General features: G+C 41.9%; 1 protein-coding gene across 1 annotated transcript in view; it reads right to left on the reverse strand.

Moving 5' to 3' along the window:
- The window catches only part of LOC104135597 (tyrosine 3-monooxygenase), a 32,868-nt gene extending 13,615 nt beyond the window's left edge, over positions 1-19,253 (reverse strand). The window contains exons 1-6 of the mRNA XM_009649264.1: positions 19,056-19,253; positions 17,970-18,144; positions 14,170-14,258; positions 10,912-10,979; positions 9,667-9,717; positions 5,244-5,389 (exon numbers count right to left, since the gene is read on the reverse strand). Coding sequence (XP_009647559.1) covers positions 5,244-5,389; positions 9,667-9,717; positions 10,912-10,979; positions 14,170-14,258; positions 17,970-18,144; positions 19,056-19,253 — 727 coding nt within the window. The remainder of the gene's footprint in view (positions 1-5,243; positions 5,390-9,666; positions 9,718-10,911; positions 10,980-14,169; positions 14,259-17,969; positions 18,145-19,055) is intronic.
- Between the last annotated feature and the right edge of the window lie 1,308 nt (positions 19,254-20,561).

Genomic DNA, 20,561 nt, shown 5'->3' on the forward strand with positions numbered 1-20,561 from the left:
TGGCTCTTCCCTGATGCTAGGTTACTGTTTAGTCCCCTCCTGCAGACTTCCTTATTCCCTGCACTGAAACCCCTGGTAGCTGGCACTGTTGAAGACAGAAGTAGGTGGGCCCTGGGTCTGCTCCAGTCTGGGCAATTCTTCTGTTCCTCGGTGGGCCTAGTTCAACATACCCCAGAGGTAGAATTGGAGCATACTATTCAACTTCATCTCCCTTTGTCAGTGCATGCTCCACATGTATAAACTAGTTCAGCACAGGAAAACTGGCTATCAATTTTGTCTTTCTGCCTGGACTTTGTTAGAATGGGAACACGCAGGACAAAGAGCAAACAGGTCCTGGTCAGAGATAAGGGTGCTAGAATTTGGCCCTTAAACATTTAACATCAGAGTTTCTGTCGGTGCTCTCACCTATTTTTCCCCTCTTTCTTTTTTTCACTGTTATGTTTGTCTAGAACTAACTACCCAGTCTCCCAGTGATGTGATCATACATGTTTTGCTTTGCATGTGTCCATAGAACAGGACAGAAGAATGCAATACTTTTGCACTGTGATTTTAGCTTGTGCTATCAATGTTACCCCAAGACACCCTGCAATACTATGAAAGGTCTGTGAGAGACGACTAACAAAATAATCAGTCCTATGGTCAGCAGAATACAAGATCTACATTTCCATGGGAAACATGTTGGTGGTCTGCAAAGCTAAGTAAATTGGAAATAACTGCTTTAAAAGAGAGCCAATGATAATCTTTTTGAAGTCCTATATTCAAAATCTGTGTTACATTCTCAGCTCCCATAAATGACATTTCATCTTCTTTAAAGCATAAAACTACATTTTAAAAAAAATCAGAAATGGCTTTATTCTCCCTTCTCTATCCATATTCTATTGTGTCATGAAGCCTGGAACCTAATTTATTTTATGTAAACAAACAAAAAAAATCCCACCCAGAAACCAAGCCATTTACAAGATTTGTTTTGGTTTGGTTTTTAATGTTTCTTCCAGCATTTCTTGTCTTGCTCTGTCTGGCTATTAGCACTTTTCTCATTACAAAAAAAAAAAAGAGAGAGAAGAAAAGGGGGGAAAAAGGGCTTCACTGGAAGAATTAGAAGTGACACAACATCTGAAACTACACAGGACAAAAAAAAGAGTGGACAGCAAGGAATGTTTTACCTGACAATGTGTGGTTAACATATGCCATGGTTATCTGCTGTTGCTCCACTGAATTGGGTAATGGGTACATTACTGCCTCAAAGCTGAACAACAGCAAAACCCCTTATGGAGATTATTTCTTTATCTACCTCTATACGCTGAGCAAAAGCATCAGAGTTACCAGGGAATCAGAAGTGGTTGTAAAGCAGCTTTCTATTTTCGCCCCTCCCCAGGTAAGAAAGCAGGGTGTTTGGGGGAATGGAAAGGCCATCAGCTATGTCTCCTTAGGCACTGGCCAGGAACTGGCTCAAGAAGGGTACTCCCTTGCTGCTAATGCCATACTAAGCCAACCCAGAGGAATGCGAAAATCTCAGAATCTGGTCATCTTTGGGCTAAATTCTGAGTCTGAGTGAAGTGAAAACTGCACCAGCTGAAAAATATATCAGACGAGAACCAAGCCCTAAGTAACGTAGTTTTGGAAGGACTATGAAAGAGTCTAGGGAAATTTATATTGCTTTAGTATCCATGTTGGAGGAGCAGGAGGGAAAATGAAAATTACAGCTTATGTTCCCTGAGATGCCCTTTTAAATATAGGCCAGTGAATCAGACAGTCTGCTGATGGAACAGACTTGGCCAGTTGCCTTGAAAAGCCATAGGAAAAAGTTATCTGCTGAAGGTAGTATCTGCAAAATCTGAACTTCTCTTTCATTACTGCACAATAAAATAAGCATTCAGTAGAGAATTGGGGGTGTGGCTGATTGGACCTGCTGCCCAAAGACCTCTGAAATCAAAATGAGTTGAAGAGAAGGTCTTGAGCAGTTGACCTAAAGTGATCTGTAAGGCTTAATTCTTGGCCTAAAAATCTGTATACAGATTGTATACAGGCCCGTGCGTTGTAGTGTGAGCTTGCTTGAGTTCACTGGCTGTAATTTCTTCCAGCTGTGGAGCACAATGAATGCCTAAATCCAAACATCTTTCCTAGAAAGAAAGATGTGCCTAGGTTCATCTAGTTAACCCTTTAGAAAAACACTTGCCATGTTAAACAGTCACATTATTAACTATTTAAATTCCCTTTAAGTAAATTATGAAGTATTTAGGATGCAGAGTTCATTTCTGTTCAAACCAGCCTTGCTAGCAGGCCAGGTAACATGAGACAGTTCTTAGTATTTCAACTTGTATTGAGGTCAAAAGGAATTGCGTGCTTGAATTCACAGATACTGCTGAGCAAAAGAGAAGATGGAAGTTGTTCTGGCTGTGTGGGCTGATTATAACATGATCGCTTTCTCTCCAGGATATTCCTCTCTCTCCCTCTCTGCATCCCTATAGTTTATTATGTTCAAAGCTGCACCAGGGGAGGTTTAGACCATACATTAGGAAGCACTTCTTTACTGAGAAGGTGATCAAACCCAGGAATAGGCTTCCTGGAGAGGTGGTCAATGACCCAAGCCTGTCAGTGTTTAAGATTCATTTGGACAATGCCCTTAATAACATGCTTTAACTTTTGGTCAGCCCTGAAGTGGTCAGGCAATTGGACTAGGTCATCATCGTAGGACCCTTCCAACTGAAATGGTCTGGTCTGGTATTCTATTCTATATAAAGTCTTATCGTCACATATGCTAAAGAATGGTCCGGTCCTTAGAGGCAGTATTTAGTAAAGATACATTCTGGGATTTATGTCCTAAATGGGAGAGTGGGACAGTTCAGGGCTCACCCAGAGCTAACCAGTGACAGGAGGAACTTCACTGTGCATCTTCACATAGGCTGTAGTTGAAATACATCCACTGTATGCCAAGGAATTTTGGGGGACACATCACAGCCTATAGTTTGGTTAAGGTTTGGTTGGTTAGGCATTACATTCCTGTAACACAGCAAAGAACCTAAGCACACAGTTGATTGATCAGTTGTCAAGAGCAGAAATTCTGGCCTTGTGACCCTGGTGGTAAGAGCCACCCAATTTAGTAATAAATCAGATGAACTCCTTATAAATCATACCCCTCACCCAGTGGCTGCTTGGCATGAGGCTGTCTTTAACACAGATTTTACATACCTTGCAGATGCTTCTGACTCAGGCTGTTTGTTACAAAGGGACCTTACAATAACGTCAATCTTCATGCTATTCTAGAAAATATTCTCCATAGTGAAACGATCTTATTAGAGGGAATCATTGAAGATAAGTAAGATATCAGTTCAAAGCCCCATATAATGGGACTAAAATAGCTTACTCACTCTTAATTTTGTCTAGCTCTAAACACAGTTCTTTTGAACAAACTTTGTTGCATCTATGCATAACCTTTTACAAAGCCTGTAGACTAAACTAATCCAGATTTTATCTACAGGTTAAGGAGGGTGGGGCCAGTGCTCTCAAGAGCCATTCTTTACATTCTCCTCAGACACCCATTTCACGATGGAATAAAATACCTCTGAAGTGCTTGATTCTCATTCCCAGTCAGAATAGTTCAGACAATGGGTTTACACTAGACACCCCATGTTCATAGTAAATGAGTTGAAACTCACTGTGAACATCTTCCCAACCATTACTAGGAGAATTTTCAGAATTACTATTTTTACTGCTTTTTTTTGTTTGTTTAGGACAATTTGTATGGCATAGAGAAAATTTAGAACCAGAGCCTACAAAAGAAGTGAGTAGGCCGAGACTCCAGGCAATCAAATCCTGTCAACCAACATGAGCAACACAAACAGTATTATGACAGGATATTCTTAGATTATCCTAAATTCTCCCACTTTGAAATCACCTGATTTGGTTAAAGAATATGAATAGCTCTAGTAATCAAATAGCATCACATGATTTCTGGAGCTGCTTGCTGTCAACTACTGTGTAAATGACATGAGATCAACTACTTCATGAGAAAAAATATTTATCAGCACAATTACTGTAAGAGGGAAGTACGATGGATAGTTGAATAGAAGGGAAAATACATAATGCACACACAGAAACATTCTTACAGCTGGATGTGATGGTGCACATGAGAGATGCTCTTCATACGCCAACCCTCCGTTCCCTTACACTAAAGGTGTAATAAAAACCTTGTCATCAAACAGCTTAATCTTCCCTAAAAATGGCAATGACTTAGAAAACCCTTCAGCAACAGAAAGCTTGTTCAAGCTTACTAGCATCACCTACTGATATAGGGAGCAGGCCACTTGATTTCCTGAATATTGTATTTAAATTTAATTTATTTAATGTTAAGCCATACTTTTTATTATTTATTTCATCACAGTGATCAGCTGTCCTCCTCTCTCTGGCACATCTCCTTGTGTCTGAGAAAAAGCGAGGAGGCTTTAAGGACCACCTTTCTTTAGTTATTCTTGATAATGTTAGGAAATCAGCTGGTTGACACAAAGCACCTGGCCTTGGGAATCCATCCAGCCTGTGGCCTCATAAAAATAATGCAGGCTCCTTTCCTCTCCTGTCCCTTGCTAGCCAGCCCCTAGCTAACAGCAGGTAGGTTAGTCTAGCAACCTTATGTGTTCTTTCATCTAATACCACATCTTCATGTATTTACAGACTAGCACTACAGCCTTTTTGCTCTCCTGTCAGCCATATGGTAGGTAACAAAGAGTTCAGTGTGACAACTGGGGCCAAACAGACAGAAAGAAGCAGTGTTGTTTCAAGGCAGCTACTGACTGACTAGCAGGACCTCCTGGAAATTATTTTCTTCAGCACACATTGCCATCCTGTCTCATGCATCAGAAAAAAGTGGAGTTGAGAGGTATGTACCTGTACTTGTGTTTGGGTCTTACTAGTAGTGTAACTACAGAAGAATAAAATACAGCCAAACCCATAGAAAACCTGTGTGTGGAAGTCATGCTGAGCAGTGCACTGCTGTGGCTGTACTGCTGCTAGCACTGGAATAAGCTAGTTATTGCAGCTACTCACAGAGCAAACACCAACTTGCTTACAGCTTGGTCCCTAGATGTGCCTGGTATTAATGCCCTGTGCTACAGCTCATCTTGCACGAGGGAACTCTACAGCTAATTAGCTCTGATCACCAGCTTGGGTCCTATGAGATGGTTTGTGTGTGTATGTGGTGTACAAACATATCAAGGAAACCCAAAAATAAACCATGGTTCATGACTGACCTTTTAAAAATCTGGAGACTTCCTCAAGTTGAGGTATGTTATCCTCTTGGTAGCCACAGTATTTTTCCAGCTGCTGGAAAGCATCCAGATACTGCATACAGGCATGAGTAGGGTAAAGGCTTTTCAGCTTCCTGTAGACTTCTCTCCTGAAAAGTGAAAGCCATATAGCATGACCCACCTCCGTAAAGGAGTACTTATCTCCCCTGTCTACTGATCCACAGAGAGACATAAACCCCCAGCACAGGCAATGGTCTAAAAATCTGAACTCAGGAGACCTGGTGCTTGGAAGTTGATACCTGGGTGGATGTACGAAAGCATAAGGGGCTTTTGTTTTACTTTTCCTTCAGAAGGTATGTTCTGTTCAGCAAACCTGTTTTCTCTCTTCTTACCCCCTCCTTTAATGTAACAGGACTCTAATCTTGATTCAGAAGTGGTTTTTGCTTAGGTGTAAGAGTGTTGGAAGTATCAGGGAAATCCCAGGGAGAAAGCTGAGGCTGTGGCCCACTCTATGTTGTGCAGTTTAGGGATAGAAAGAGTCAGGTATTCCCTTCCTCTCTGTGTTGGGGTACAACTTGAAATGCTGGTCCCTCCATGCTGAATCCTAGCCTATATTTGACTCTTACAAACCTCCTCCTAAAAAAGCACATTTTCTGATACTGAAGAGTAACATCTGGACAGGCAAAGAGGTTCATGCTTTTGCAGTTCAAAATGCCTGGCATAGACTATGTATTTGAAAGACATGCCAACTTCTTGAAGCATTTAGCCCATTATATAAAAAGACACCAGCTGAAGAAAAATATATATAACCAGATTTGGGCACAGGCTTCAAGCTTCTCCCAAAGTTGATGGTGCTTGGATTTAGAGCTGTGGTTTGGAATATATTTAGCTGTTGCAAAATAAACAAGTAGTAATAGGATAGAAAAGAACCTTATAGAAATGGTTATTTTTGTTCAGACATGGCCCTAGGGTGTTAACAATTTTATAAACATTGTTTTATGAAAATTGAGATCATTCTTGGAAATGCTGGCTACGGAAAATGACCTTTTGTTGTTTTTGTATTGTATTTTTTTTTGTGATGCTATTGTTGCTATGGAGGTGATAGCCAGTCCCTGGTAATGACTCTCCTCATTTGTACAAATGTCTTACACAGTGTAGGAGTAATGAACCAGAATGAAGCGGGGGAGGAAAACCTTAGGAGGAAAAAAAATTAAAAGAACAGAGGGAAACAGTGGCTGCTGTCATTATTGCAAAAGCCACAGGAGACTGGGCCATTTCCATAGAAGAATTAGGAAAAAATGAGGAGGACTAGAGTTCAAGTGTTGCCCTGGCTTATTTCCCCCTAGAATACTACTGACTTCAGTGGGATTGCATAGGATCTGAACCAGTACACAGTTCATCCCCAGACTGGAGTCTAGAGAGAGCAGGCTTGTTTACACTTCTGCACATATGGTCTCTTTTATCAAAGTATCCTTCTACTGTGTGTCCAAACATTGACTACCACAGAAACATAGGCAGTCTCAGAGACTAGTGATGAATTATCCAAAGCTAAGTGTCCCTCCTCTCTAAGTGCCTTTAAGGCAATCATCTAAATTCACTCCAAACTCAATAGAGTAGCAGGTATTTCCGGACAACAACTTAGCTTGCCCTGATGTAGTGTCTCAGATAGGAGGTGCTACCACTCAAACGACCATTAAGCTGCTGCTTGATGATACTTCAGTCCAGAGATGGAAAGAAAAACTGTTGAAAGCGCTGTCTATGAAATACTCTAGAAAGGAGCCTCATAATGAAGGATGGAGCCAGCCACTTAAAAGACTTTAAAGGCAATGACCTTATTTTACATAAATTTCCTTATTCTTCTAGAAAAAATTGGTACTATTCAGCTTTATTATGAAGGTGTGACAGGTGCATCCCCATAATTCTTTTGTAGATTTGTCCTTTTTTTTTTTTTATATATAGCTTTTATCCATACGACATCTTTTACAACTATTTAGTTTCAGGGCCTTCCAAGAAGCCTGCTTGAAAACAGAAACTCAGATAATCTGTACCCTCTGTTTTCTGAAAGTCATATTTCTTCACTTGATTAGTTTTCATTTTTATAACCATGTTGCTACAAACTGAAGGCATCCAACAACTCTTCAGAGTGAACACCAAGGGAATTTAATCTGTGCTACAAATTTCCCGTTCAATTGCACAGTGCTCAATTAAGTTGTGCTGTAATGCAGCTGACCTCAGGGCACAGCCCCAGGGGTCTGTGATAACCATTGGGAGGTCTAATTTTGGAAACATCTTTACATAACAAGACAACCTGGGTTGCTGGGGCTGGCTGTTTGGGGAAATGGGCAGATACTTCTTTAAAGGTCTATTCCGTTACCACAGTGGGACTAATTCTAGGTGGAGAAGGGCTGGAATGACGGAGGTTGGCAACAAAAGGGAAAAACAGGAAAGAACACAAAATTAAATTTTCTCAAATATGACATTCCCACACACCACCCTATGCCAAGATTGTTGGCTGGTGGTAGCAATCATGAGCATGACACCGACCATCAATCTTTGACAATTGAAAGATGCTATAAAAACCTATTTGAGCTTAATAAAAATGTGATGGCCTGGATGAGTTGGATGCAAGGTTATTATGTGATTGTGGGCAACACCCCTTAAGCTTTCTATGGCACAGTAGATTTTATTTCAAATAAAATAATCACTGAAAAAGATGGGATGGCCCTGTGGTTGAGGTTCTGGCATGAGACATCTAGTGTATGGATTTAATTCCTGGCATTGACATAAACCTTGTGTATAATTTTGGGCAAATCACTTAAGCTCTCGCGTTTTCAGTTCCACAGTTATAAAATGTGGTCATCATTCCTCCTTTTTCCCACCTTTAGGGTGCCTTTCCATTTAAACTGTAAACTTTTCTGAACAAAGACTTTCTCTTATTATGTGCACATGCAGCATCTTGCACAACCCTGGGACTCTGCTCTTAGTTGGGACATTTGGACATATTTATATTTGTATTACCAGACAAATGTGTAACGATTGCTGCATACTGAGATTCGTTAAAGTTAGTGGGAGAAAGTAGAAACAGAGGTATGTGAAATAAGAACTCTGCTTTCTTTCAAATCTGCCACATACTTCACATAAAGTCTTCATACATACTTTGAATTGAATTAATTTTGGTTGGTTGGTGGCAAATCTTCAGGAGGAACAAAGCCCCAATGAAGAAATGTTGCATGCATGTAGAAGTAACTTGCTAGCATATCATATGATTTCAAAGGCCTTTTCATAGTGATAATAATCTATCCTGGAAAGGGACTCCAAAATTTCCTTTACCTTCAGTTTGAGAGAGTGATAGCTATCCATGTTAACAGCAGTGAATATTTGCAGGAGAACAAGCAAGGTTGGCCTGTCCTATGAACACTGGATTAGCCACATCCTACGAGTGAACTTCCATCCTGCGAGTGGGCACTTTCTCCTGCTAACAGATTTGTATATTGGGTCAGGCTCAGATGGAGTTAATTTTCCTCAGAGCAGCCCTCATAGTGCTGTGCTTTCTATCGGTATGTAGAAAGGTATTAATAACACAGCAGTCTTTTGGCTACTGCTGAGCAGTGCTCGCACAGCATCAAGGCATCTTGAGCATCTCCAGCATTCCCCACTACCACCAGTGGCCTAGGAGGGGGCAAAATCTTGAGAGGGAACATAGCCAAGATGCTTGACCCAAACCAGCTAAAGGGATATTCCATACCATATGACATCAGCTCAGAGATAAAGGCTAGGGGAAAGGAGGAAGAAGGGAAGGTATTAGTTTTTCGACGTTTTGTCTTCCAGAGCGATCACTATGCGTACTGAAGCCCTGCTTCCCGGGAAGTGGCTGGGCATTGCCTGCTAATGGGAAGTAGAGAATAAAAACTTGTTTTCCATTTGTTACCGCACACAGCCTTTTCTTTTGCTTCTATTAAACTGCCTTTATCTTGACCCATGAGTTTTTCTTTTTCATCTCATCTTCTCCCTGCCTGTCCTACTGAAGAGGGGAGTGATAGAGCAGTTTGGTGGCACCTGGCATCCAGTCAAGGTCAACCCATCAAAATTTGGAAAGGTGATATTTCTAGCTATGGTTAATTAGAGGTCAGTTAGAAGAAGTTATACTGTAGACTCCAGGTGTTTTCTGGCTTCTGATATCTTGATGGGATTGGCAGGCAGGGAGATGGTCACGAAAATGCATTTTGCTCTAGAAAATGAATAGTTAAGACCAATCCTGTGAATGGCTTTCTGCAAAACAAATGACGAAAAGGCGACACTTAACCAAGGAGTAAAATTTGAGATGGATAAGTATGGTTTTAAAATGTTGTAACTGTCTCTCATTGCCAGTCTTTCCTGGGACTGCAGTGGAATGGCCCAGGGGTTGGAGTGTAAGTAACAAACTCACCATATTGCAGTCTCCTGCGCTGTGTACTCGATGTGAGGCAAAGGGTCTCCTCTGTAATGAAGAGAGGAAATAATGCATGTGTCTAAAGCAAGTTTCATGTTCAGTTTCCAAATATTATTTTTTTTGCCTGCACCATGAATATTTGCTGTAATGAAGATAGAAACAGAAAAATAGTATATAATTAACAACTTCTTTGTCTTGGTAGGTTCTAATGTGTGCATTTTCTCCTCTGTTCCAGTGTGGGGAGGAAACAGAGGAACATGGTAACAAAGGGAGCCATGTTCTGCTTTGCAGAAGGAGAAAGAAGCTTTCAGGCTTACACCTTACCTCTGCTGAAGGCAATCTAGCAACCAAAATGCAGTGTGTGCCTGGCGGATCCATCCCTGGCAGTATGTGATCAACACAGTATCATAACAGAGAAGCATTCATAAACTCATCAGCAGAGACCTACCCAGGCATACGTTGTGTGGTTATCACTGACCTCTCTGATGGGCCGACCTCTCTCCTTTTCCTCACTGTTGCTTCTTCAGTAGCTCTGAGTCAGTTCCATGTGTGCTTTTGTGCTGGTTTGTGCTGCGCTAGCTGTGATACATGGTGGCAGTGAGAAAACTGTACTCAAATAGAAGGCTCTCAAGGCTGGGGAGGTTTCACCAGTTCTTGGGCACCATGAGGCTGATAATCCTCAACAGAACAACCAGTTCTACCTTTACATCTGAGTGACTCTGTCAGACAGCAGTGTGATTCTGGTGAAGTTTTACACGTAAAGGCAGAAAGATTTTCAATCACCCACACGAGACCTGGGAGGTTTTTAGGTAGCTAATGTACATGGCTATCAAATAACAAAAATAGTAAATTGGTTTTCTTCATCAAAAATATGTTCCTAAACATTGTTCCTTGTAGTTCCTTCAAAAATATTAGACTCAGCTCAGGAGCTAGTCCTAAAAGGAACTGCAAAATTGAAAGGAAAGAGTCATATTGAGAAATCACCTCTGCTAAGACAAAATACAGCACTGATGGAGATGTGAATGCAATCCTAAGATTTTTATCTTTAAGGTATATTTGCTGTGTTGTGGGGAAAGCCTATTTCGTATGGAGTGAAAGCTTCTGTAGCTGAATTCTGTTTTCTAAAAGATAGCCCTATTGATACATTGACAGAAGATTAAGTCTCTGGTATTTGTTGCATACAAAGATGTCTGAAAGCGCATGTGAACTGCTGAAGTTTCTCTTCAGCAGCCTTATACTTACGCTCTGTAATTAAAGGCAAGGTCAGCAAAGAATGCCCTCCGTTTCTTATACTCCAGGTCAGCATATCCCTGAGTTAGAAAAGAATTCAAAAAAAAGTTTTACATTAAGAGAGATTTGTGGGCATAAATAAATTTGCTAATAGAAGCTTTCAGAAAGCCTAGGCCTCAAAGAGGTTGTTTTCTCTGAGGCAATGAATCTTGAGCCTTATGAACAGGGTAAGCCAAAGTCTGCAATCAGTTACATCTGTGACATTTGGATGAAAATTTGGGGCCTGTGACCAGAAAGGAAAGTAACATGGCTTGGTGGGAAGGGTTTGGAGTTGTTCATAAATGCTAGATCACAGAATATTACACTTACAGTCAAATTTAAAAGCAAAACACATTAAAAATGGAATTGAAATAGGGGTTTCAATTCTGCTGGGGAAGAGCTGAATAATGATTTCCTGCACTAAGCACGAAGGTTGCAATATCAGGGCTGTGATGGACATGATGGTACCAAGCCTGGTACCACCTTGCCAGAGAAAGTACACTGTGCCTGCCCAATACCCTGTGCTTTGGGCGAAGAAGGGGTCCTTACTGGCTAGAATATATAGAAAGTACAGGCTTTCAGCTCAATCCCCCCTTGCCCATTTATTACCATGTTATGATAAAGGCACATTCAGAGGTATCTGTTTAAAGGGGCAGTTTACTTATTAAATACCAGAGGGGTTTTTTTGCACCTTTGGTGTTTACTAAAAGCTGAGTTTCAAGCAGGCTTCTCCAGCTATTAAATACGAATAGAGATGTGGAATCGAATTCCTTTGAATTTTACATCATTCATAATAGGAATAAAATCTGAAATCTGGCACTGTGTTACTAATATAACTCATAAAGCAGCGTTGATCGGCATCACTGTACAAATATTTATTATTCTAAAATATTCAGGATTTACTGGAACTACTTTGCATACTACAAGCCAAATTTCTCCCTTAGGTTTATTCACATAATTTTCAGTGTAGCAATAATACCAGTAATACTGCAGTTAATGAGTATTGTGTGCGTGAATCTGAGGAAAGAACTGGATCCTGAGAGCATTTATTTTTGTCATGTGTTATGGATAATATGTTCATTCAGATGCCACCCTTGCTTGTCAGTAGCTGTAACAAGCCCATGCAAGACACGTGGAAAAGCCATTGGGCCAGGCTAGCATTGATGCTGTGACCTCTCAGCTTTGTCCCCGCTGTTCCCAGGGCTTTGTACCCATCCTCAGAGCAGCAGGAACCTCCCTGGGGGACTGCTACAGCCAGTGTCAGGATGCCCCAGAGACTGGTGTCACAGTGTCATCCGTTTGCTTTTCTGGCCAAAAAAAGCAACAGTAAAGAACAAAGTGAAGCTGTAGAGAATGACAGCCCAAATTGCCTACTTGGTAGTAAACATATATGCAAAATCTCTGCTGAGACCTCTGTACATCAGTGTATTTGGTACTCTCCTCCAACCTGTCCATTTCTGAGCCATGCTCAGCAGTACAGTAAAAGAACCCACATCATTCTCCCTCCTGTCACAGACACTATTTTCAGTGCCTGCGCTAATATTTTTCAGGCTAGTTTAGGTATTTCTACACTGCACTGCATTCTTCAGTGTAGATTGATCCCCACTCAATACCTCAGTAGCTCTGCACCACTGGTGCTTTCTCTCATCCTCATCAGTGCTCATACCTCCTGTTTGGTGAAGTAGGAGAAGAACTTCATCCAATTCAAAGAGCTCCCAATGTGCATTCATTTATCTCATGGGAAACAGCCTCAGACCTAGCTCAGGAAAATGAAAATACTTGGATTGTTTCCATCAGAAGGATGTGAGGAAGAATGAAAGACCTCCTGGTTAAGGAGGGTATGAAGCTCTCCTAGAGCATTATAGTTTAAGAAGTGATTCTCAGAAATAGGAACTTAGACAAGTTTTTTGTGCCACACAGAACTGTACATAGCTAACACCATTAACACTGTGTAGGTTAATAAAAGGGTCTAAATAGAATTCAAACATTTAGAAAAGGGAATGATGAAATCTTGTAGGTTCTGTTGACGTCCATCTAAATCTTCCTTGCACATTTTTCAGTGCAAAGGCTGCTTTTTTTTTTTCCTTTTCATGCATCACTTCTATGTGATGTTTGGCAGAACACAACAACCCTGTGACTTACCTTGTCAATCAGCAAATGGCCCTTTGGAGTCCCTTATTTTTCTGTACCTAACTCATATCTCATCTGTACTAAAGTTGGAAAACATCAGTGAGAAACAAGTGTTTGTTTATTCCCAGTACTTTGCCCTACTATCATCATCACTAGAGCAGGACTCTGCAGTGCATTTTCCCTCTTCCTTCTCCTCGAGTTTCTGCTTATGGCAAGGCTGAGTACACACACAAAACTGTTATGAGTAAAGCCCTTTTTGCAGCCCACTCATAACCAAAACCTGCTGCCTGAATTCAAGGGAAAGCCTGTCACAAACATTCTAATGATATTTTTGCAAAGTGGTATCAATAAATACTGCCAAAATCCTGGTTCCAAAGACCTTGTGAAAAGTCAGATGTAAATTAGGATTATAATCTTTCCAACTTGCTTCCTATTTAAACCTTAGATGCTTACCTCAGCTGAAATCACTAGGCCTTTTGAGCTTCTCCAGTCACATTTAAATCTCCATTCAGGTATTATATCCATTAATCAGTGCTGCCATGTATTTATCTTATTTTCTGTCTAGACGATTTTCGCAAGTTTAAGCATAATACTCTTCTCTGTGGGATCTGAGGATCTGGTTTTATTAGTCACTAGCACTTTGCCACTTGTTCTCATTACCATTCTCTGTACATATGCACTTGAACGAGATTCCTAGCATATACAAAATTAAAAATGCAGATATGGAATATCTGAAAGGTCAAAAAATAGAAAACACAAAAAGAAGGTGCCTGGGGAACTTGCTTGTTCAAATATATTGGAGTGAAATAATAAATGAGGGTTTTCTTTTAACTAGAAAGTGAAATGTAGACTCATGCTAAAGAAGGTGTTAAATAGAAATTACTTCAGCATGTGTCCGATGTTTATCATATGTACCTTGATGAATCAGGACCCATAAGCTTTTCTCATTATTAAGTTATTTATTCCATACTCCCTAATTCCTTTATCTGATCCTTCATTTTTTTCTATCCTTTCATGAGTATTTCTTTACTCCTGAAATTTTCCTTACAACTACAGAGAGTTTCTTTTTGAAAAATAAAATAACAGTGATGTCAAACTTACAGGGTGACCGTGGTCCAAACTGGGATCATACTTAGTGATCAGATGGTGACACTTGTCCAGATCTTGGATTTTTCTGGGGAACCAGGGCACTGGAGAGAAAGCAGCAAGAGTTAAATGTGATAGGATCAAATAATTTTTAAAAGACACGGAAAATAAAATTTGTGTTGAAGATTACAAGCTTTCTTTTCATCGGTGTCTAAGAATATTCGTATCTGCGTGTCACCATATGTCAGTAGGTGAATTTGTTTGTTGACCAAACTGGCAGTTGAAAAATGACCTGAAACTAACTTGAAATTATAATCTCTCAGTTTTAATTAATAGAAACAATTCTTAAAGGGAAAAAAAAAAAAAAAAAAGTCCTTTTAGGCCAAATGAGATGTTCTCTTTGACCCAGCACAAAAAAATTATTTCTACATTTTGGATTTAAGAAAATATTTTGATCATGTCTAAAAATAGGCCAAGAAGTATCTTGATTTCAAGTTTTTTCCTTCTGGCTCTTTTAAAATTTTTTTTAGCAAAATTATTCTAGCATTATCTTAATTTCCAGACAGTTTCCCTCCCCTGAAGTGGGGACCTTTTCTGGTGAAAGGAGGTTGTAGAGAGGTGGGTGTTGGTCTCTTTTCCCACGTAACAAGTGATAGTACAAGAGGAAATGGCTTCAAGTTGCACCAGGGGAGGTTTAGATTGGATATTAGGAAAAATTTCTTCACCGAGAGGGTTGTCAAGCATTGGAACGGGCTGCCCAGGGAAGTGGTTGAGTCACCATCCCTGGAGGTATTTAAAATATGTGTAGATGTGATGCTCAGGGACATGGTTTAGTGGTGGACTTGGCAAGGTTAGGTTAATGGTTGGACTTGATGATCTTAGAGGTCTTTTCCAACCTAAATGATTCTATGATTCTATGACTAAAATAGAAGGAAGTGTGGTCACTTGAATTCAAGTGCCAGCATTTATGACCAACGAATTTAAAAAATACTGAACAAAGGTAAACTTGATACTGCTTTCTGAGGTTAGACTGATGCTGTGATCAGACTTAGTGTGTTACAGCTCAGAAAAGGTCCATTTGGGGTCACCTTAATCTTATACCTAGCAAGAGAACAGGCGACTCTGTACTGAATGGCAAATTTAGCTTTAGCCCTATTATATTATATCCAGGCACAGCCAGTTCACAAAGGTACAAGGCTACAAATACCCACCAATGTTGGGAAATTCCAGTTCTTTCATGAAGTTATGGCCAATACTGCAATAAGAAGGAGGAAATACTAGTTTGACAGATGTCTTGCATCACCTCAACATTTTTTGGCTGAGCCTTTGTCTTTGGCTGTACCAATGGTTCTGCATGCAAGATGCCTGCCCTGATCTATGACCATATCTCCTGAAACTCTGTACCTGATCATAAGTCCTCCAGTCTATGTCCCCCATACACATCTTGCCTATCCCTTACTAAGTCCTGGGAGAGGGCAGACAGGCTAAAGGAGAGGGGAGAAAGGACCATGGCAGAACCCTTGGCCTGGTCACAAAAATGGTTGCAGCCAATAAAACGGGGATAGTGCTGACAGATGCCAGTTTGGCTGCATCTGTCTCTGCTTCATGGAAGCAGAGATAACCACTGCTTTTCTCAACTGAGTACCAAATTAATTTGAGTTAAAGCCACTATGGGCAGGGCATTGTCTCATCACTGTCCTTCAGAAAGCTGCCTGTAAAGGCCTGTCTGGCTCACCTAAGAACTCCCCAAAAAAAGAATATAAAAAGTCCATGTGGGAAAAAAAATACATTAATCCAGGAGCTGGATCTTCAGGTGACAGAGGTAGCCAGAAAATACATATTTGCATCTTCCCAGTAAAATGATTGCTGAGCAGTAAACACGTTTATACAACTTAGATATCTTCTAGTTACCAATATGCTCTCATAGGCATCTGCAAACTCCACTAGAAAGTGAAGCTGCAGCTGGCCTCTTTCCATAAGATGCACCTCCACTTTCAATAAGATATACCAGTAAAATGGGCCACTAGCCAATCTTATACCTAGGGGCTAGCTGAGCTGAAAGCCCTCTGACACTTTAGCACCCCCAAATTCACCTCAGTAGGACCAAAACGACAAAGAGCTTTAAGGCCAAAACTTCCAAATCCCCAGTTCTTGCTGGTGCCCACACCTAAGGTGTCTCTGTGGGTCACAAATGCCAAGTCTCTGACCCTTTCATCCTGAAATCAAATTAACTGCTTCAAGCACTGCTGAATTCTGTGGTCTGAAACACCCAGACGAGACTCTTTGCAAACTTAGCAGTGCTGTGTGTAAGCCTCAACTAACTTAGAAACAGAAAGACTCTGGCCATTTTCATGCCAAATATATTAATTCTAGCATCATTTCATCCAAAATAAGCCTGATTACTTTTATGATTGCTGTTCAAAACCATAAGAAAAAGGAAAATGTGAAGAAAATTATGTCCCTAATATTCCTCTGCTTTAACCATAAACACACCCTCCTTTAACAGTGCCTTGTTTTTATTGTAGATCCCAGTCTCAGCACACCTGAAACTAACTGCTACTTCTGAGCACAAACCTCTCAACACCCAATGAAATCACAAAAAATGCTTCTTCAGCTCCAAACCCCTCTTTGGCTCTCCAGTTTCCCTGATGACAATCATACCCTTTCGATATCCCCACAGTCCCCGAGAACAGCTTGGCACAGACTGCCTCTCATCACTAGCCTGAAGGTGAATTTCAAGCAACACCCAAAGGTGTCCAGACAGGACTGTATTAGCTAAAAGGGCGCTGGGGATTCCTGCCTGGCCTGCTCAAGGGTGGGAAACCTCATGGCAATTCTGTATTCAGAGAACTCAACCTATGAGCTGGACCCTCAGCCTTCTCATCTATGAAAGGCACCCCTGGCATCCTCAGGATTGAGGTCTCTAACAGCTTGTTGTACTCACCGATCCCCTACCTGTCTGTAAACAGGAAAAATACCAGTCTACCTCTGGCAAACTCACTTTCTATCCTGATGACTAGTAGGGATGGTAATTCAAATACAGCACAGGCAGTGGAGTAGCCACTTGCAGCACTTTGCCAGGTGAAATACTGTTCCTAAAGTGCAACCTTTGAAGCTGCACAACCTCCAAACAAGCTTTTAGGTGCCTGGCAAAAAGCCTGATGCTCTGTCACTCCAGATTTGGCAGTGGGTCTGCTCTCCACAAAAAGCTTATCCCCTGGTTCTCCCAACCTGCCCTGCACGCTTTGTGCTGACCCTCCCTCCCTCTTGCACGCTGGAAGCTTCTTCAAGCTGGTTGCATTTAGCTCTTTTCAGTGAAGAAGCAATCTACCTACAGACAATACTACTGGGCGCAGACAGCAGTGGACAGACAGCTACTGCTTACAGAACTGATGCAATACACTACAAGCAAATGAAACATTCAGCTTTTCTGCCGTATCATTGTGTTCTCATCAAGTGTCTGTGTTCACCTCAGAGTGGTCAGCTTTCTGCACAGCTCTCAGCCCACAATCTTCCTGTCATTGAGGAGTCTCCAGTTTCTCCTCAGCTTCTTGTTTTGCTGCTCTATCCTTCTTAGCTCCCTTTTTGCTGGAACGCTTTTCTCATGTCAGTTCCCCTGGCTATGATGAAGTGCCTCCCTGTCCACACCAATGGAAATGATCCCAATTCAGGGAAAGCAGTCATGCAATGACAAAAAAATGAATGCATGCTCACCTTCTTTCCAGACTAATTTAATTAATATTATGAAGCTAATGCTAAAAAAGTTACTCCAAAAAACCCCCAAACCAGCACGAACAGATGCATGCGTTTCTTACCTTTGTCTTCTCTGCTAATTTTCACATCCTCTGCCACTCTCTTTAAGCAGGTGATAAGGATACTAACGTCAGCATTGTGAACTTCACATTCAACAAAAATGTCAAAATCATCAGCAGAGTTCTTGGGCTTTTTGGCTTGTCTGGTTTCAAAGTGATGGATCTGAGTTTCAAACATCTGCAAGAGCCAGATGTTCATATGATGAAGATTTTCCAAAGACTGGAAATCCAGGTAAGTCTAGATACACTCCTATAATGTCTTTAAAAGGTGACTAAAAGAGGTCTTAACAAGAAGTGCATGTTAAGCAATGAAGCCCAATAATGCCCAGTTTAGAAGGAGCTAAAATACAAGCAGAGCTAAAGATAAAACACTGTAGAATTAGGTAGAGATAGATGGAGATGAAAGATGAGACACTGTTGACTGCAGCATTTCATCTGTGCAGAAATAACAAATGAGCGGCTGGGTAACTCTTAAGACCTTGGCAGAATGAAAGCAGATCTATTGATGTATAATAACACCATAATCATTATATAATTGCAAACAATTAAAAATAAGGAACAAATATAATACTTTTGAGTTACTCATTTTCACAGATGAGAGTGAGCACCTGGTAGGGATACTTCAAGTGCCCAGAATATACAATGCCTGTATGGTTTACAGCTCTTGTATTCTCTGTATCTCCTGCCAAATATGCAGAGAAAATTCGTTGGCTTCTAACATGTCCACAGTCTGAGTGCTTGAAATGCTGGCCTGTGTTTTAGTCATGGCTGACCACCACAACTGCTAGAAAGAAATAATGGATTGGTATCTGCTTTAAACAGCCCTTACATAAAATGATGATTCTTCTAAATGACTGTGTCCAGCTGCTCCCTCCCTCCAGAGCACTCTCCTTCTTCACCTGGATAGGCCAGCCAACCTCTCTGAGCAGGTGTAGCAAAACAGGGACAATGAGAAAGGGGGAAGGCAGGTGGAGGCATAAGTCAGGTAGGAGAAGGGTGAGAGAGGGAGAGATGCAAAGTGGGAGAGATGAAGGCAAATAGGGACAGAAGAGAGGGCTCAGAGGAGGCAGGGAATGGTGAGGTCTGTACCTCAAAGACTTTGGCTGCCTTAGAGAGCTCATTCTTCCTCACGTTGCAGAGGGTGAGAGTCAGGATGAGAGTGGCTCTGCCATCCTCCCTGTTGGACTCCAGGCTATTTCGCCTGTTCAATGACTCCATGCCATGCATCTCCTTCTCCTTGCTGGCCTCTTCCTTTTGGCTTGAGATCCCCACCAAGTCAGTCTTCATTGGGAGACAGGGGAGAGGACTGCAATTGCCAGATGTTGAGTGGAGACTGCCTGAGTATGTGAGTGCTTCTCCCAGAGCAGTGGCCAGGGGATGTGGTTGGACTGGAGATGCAGTGCGTAGATGTGGGTGGTAAGATCAGAGCTGCCAGACAGCAGCAAATCAAACTGGTTGCTACTTTGTTAGGTGTAGGGACATTTATGTTGGCCATGCCAGACACATCAAGGGAAACCGCCTGCGTAGGTTATGCGCAAGAGCCCAAGATAACCCTCCTCCTCTGGGTAACTTCAAAGCGTGGCCCTCCTGCTCTGTTTGAAGATGTCTGCAGGCTGTTCAACCCCGGAGATGGGCTCCTTTGTGGAGAGACAATTAGCCTTAGCCCCATTTACATCTCCCAGTCTGGACTGCCCTGCACAATGTCTGAGACTGCCCTTCCTCCCCACCCTTTTTTACCTCACTGCATTGACCATGCCCTCAGGCAACCAAAGGGGCTCTTTACCCAAACCCTAGCCCAATCCAAGTGGTGTCCCCTCTGTACAGACACAACTGTTGGAGTGCCAGAGAGACCTGAGCCACAGCCAAAGTTCATTGCCTACTTCTGAGCTTTTCCTGCCCACAGGATCTGACCTGTTCTCCCCTAGCCCTACAAGAGCTCAGTGCTGCCTCCAGGTTAAGTTCCTCTGTTGGAACTTTTTTCTGTCATGATTTTATCTCCAGTGAAATAGACTCTAAAAATGCCCAGGGTCACATCTTCTCACAGCTGGAGGGGCAAGCTCAGGGGGGATTCAGTTCTGCTCCTGCCAGGGCATGGCGCCCCTTGATATCCACAGACATGTTTTGGGATACGAGCATGCAGTATCTTCATGCCCCAAGTTACAGTGTGCTGGAACCGCTATGAAAGTCATCTTGTAGGCCCACAGAGGAGACTACTCTTCTGTCCTCCCTTTGAAGATGGAGCCATTTATGATGTGCCCCTTAGCTGATCCTGGCTGGGTCACACACCCCAGTGCTGTATGGCTCTTGCCTCCTCCCTGGCCTAGGAAGATAAAGACAGTGCAACCAAATTTTGTTCTCCAGAGACCGTGACAGCAACCACATTTCCCCTTGGCCCAAGGGTGAGCACTGGGAAGGTCTCCATTTCTCCATCTATTGGCTGGCTGAGGCAGAAAACCCAAGGTGAATTTTGGAGTGCCGTGCCCAGGTGGCAGGTCTCAGCCTGCTGAGGAACATCGCTCCCCCCCCCAGACCTCGGGCACTGCGGGCTTTGCAGAGTGCGGTCGGTGCCGGCCCGGGAGGAGCTGCCCCCCGGCC

The sequence above is a fragment of the Egretta garzetta genome, unplaced genomic scaffold, assembly GCF_000687185.1.
Source record: "Egretta garzetta isolate BGI_Z169 unplaced genomic scaffold, ASM68718v1 scaffold321, whole genome shotgun sequence".
Lineage (NCBI taxonomy): Eukaryota > Metazoa > Chordata > Aves > Pelecaniformes > Ardeidae > Egretta > Egretta garzetta.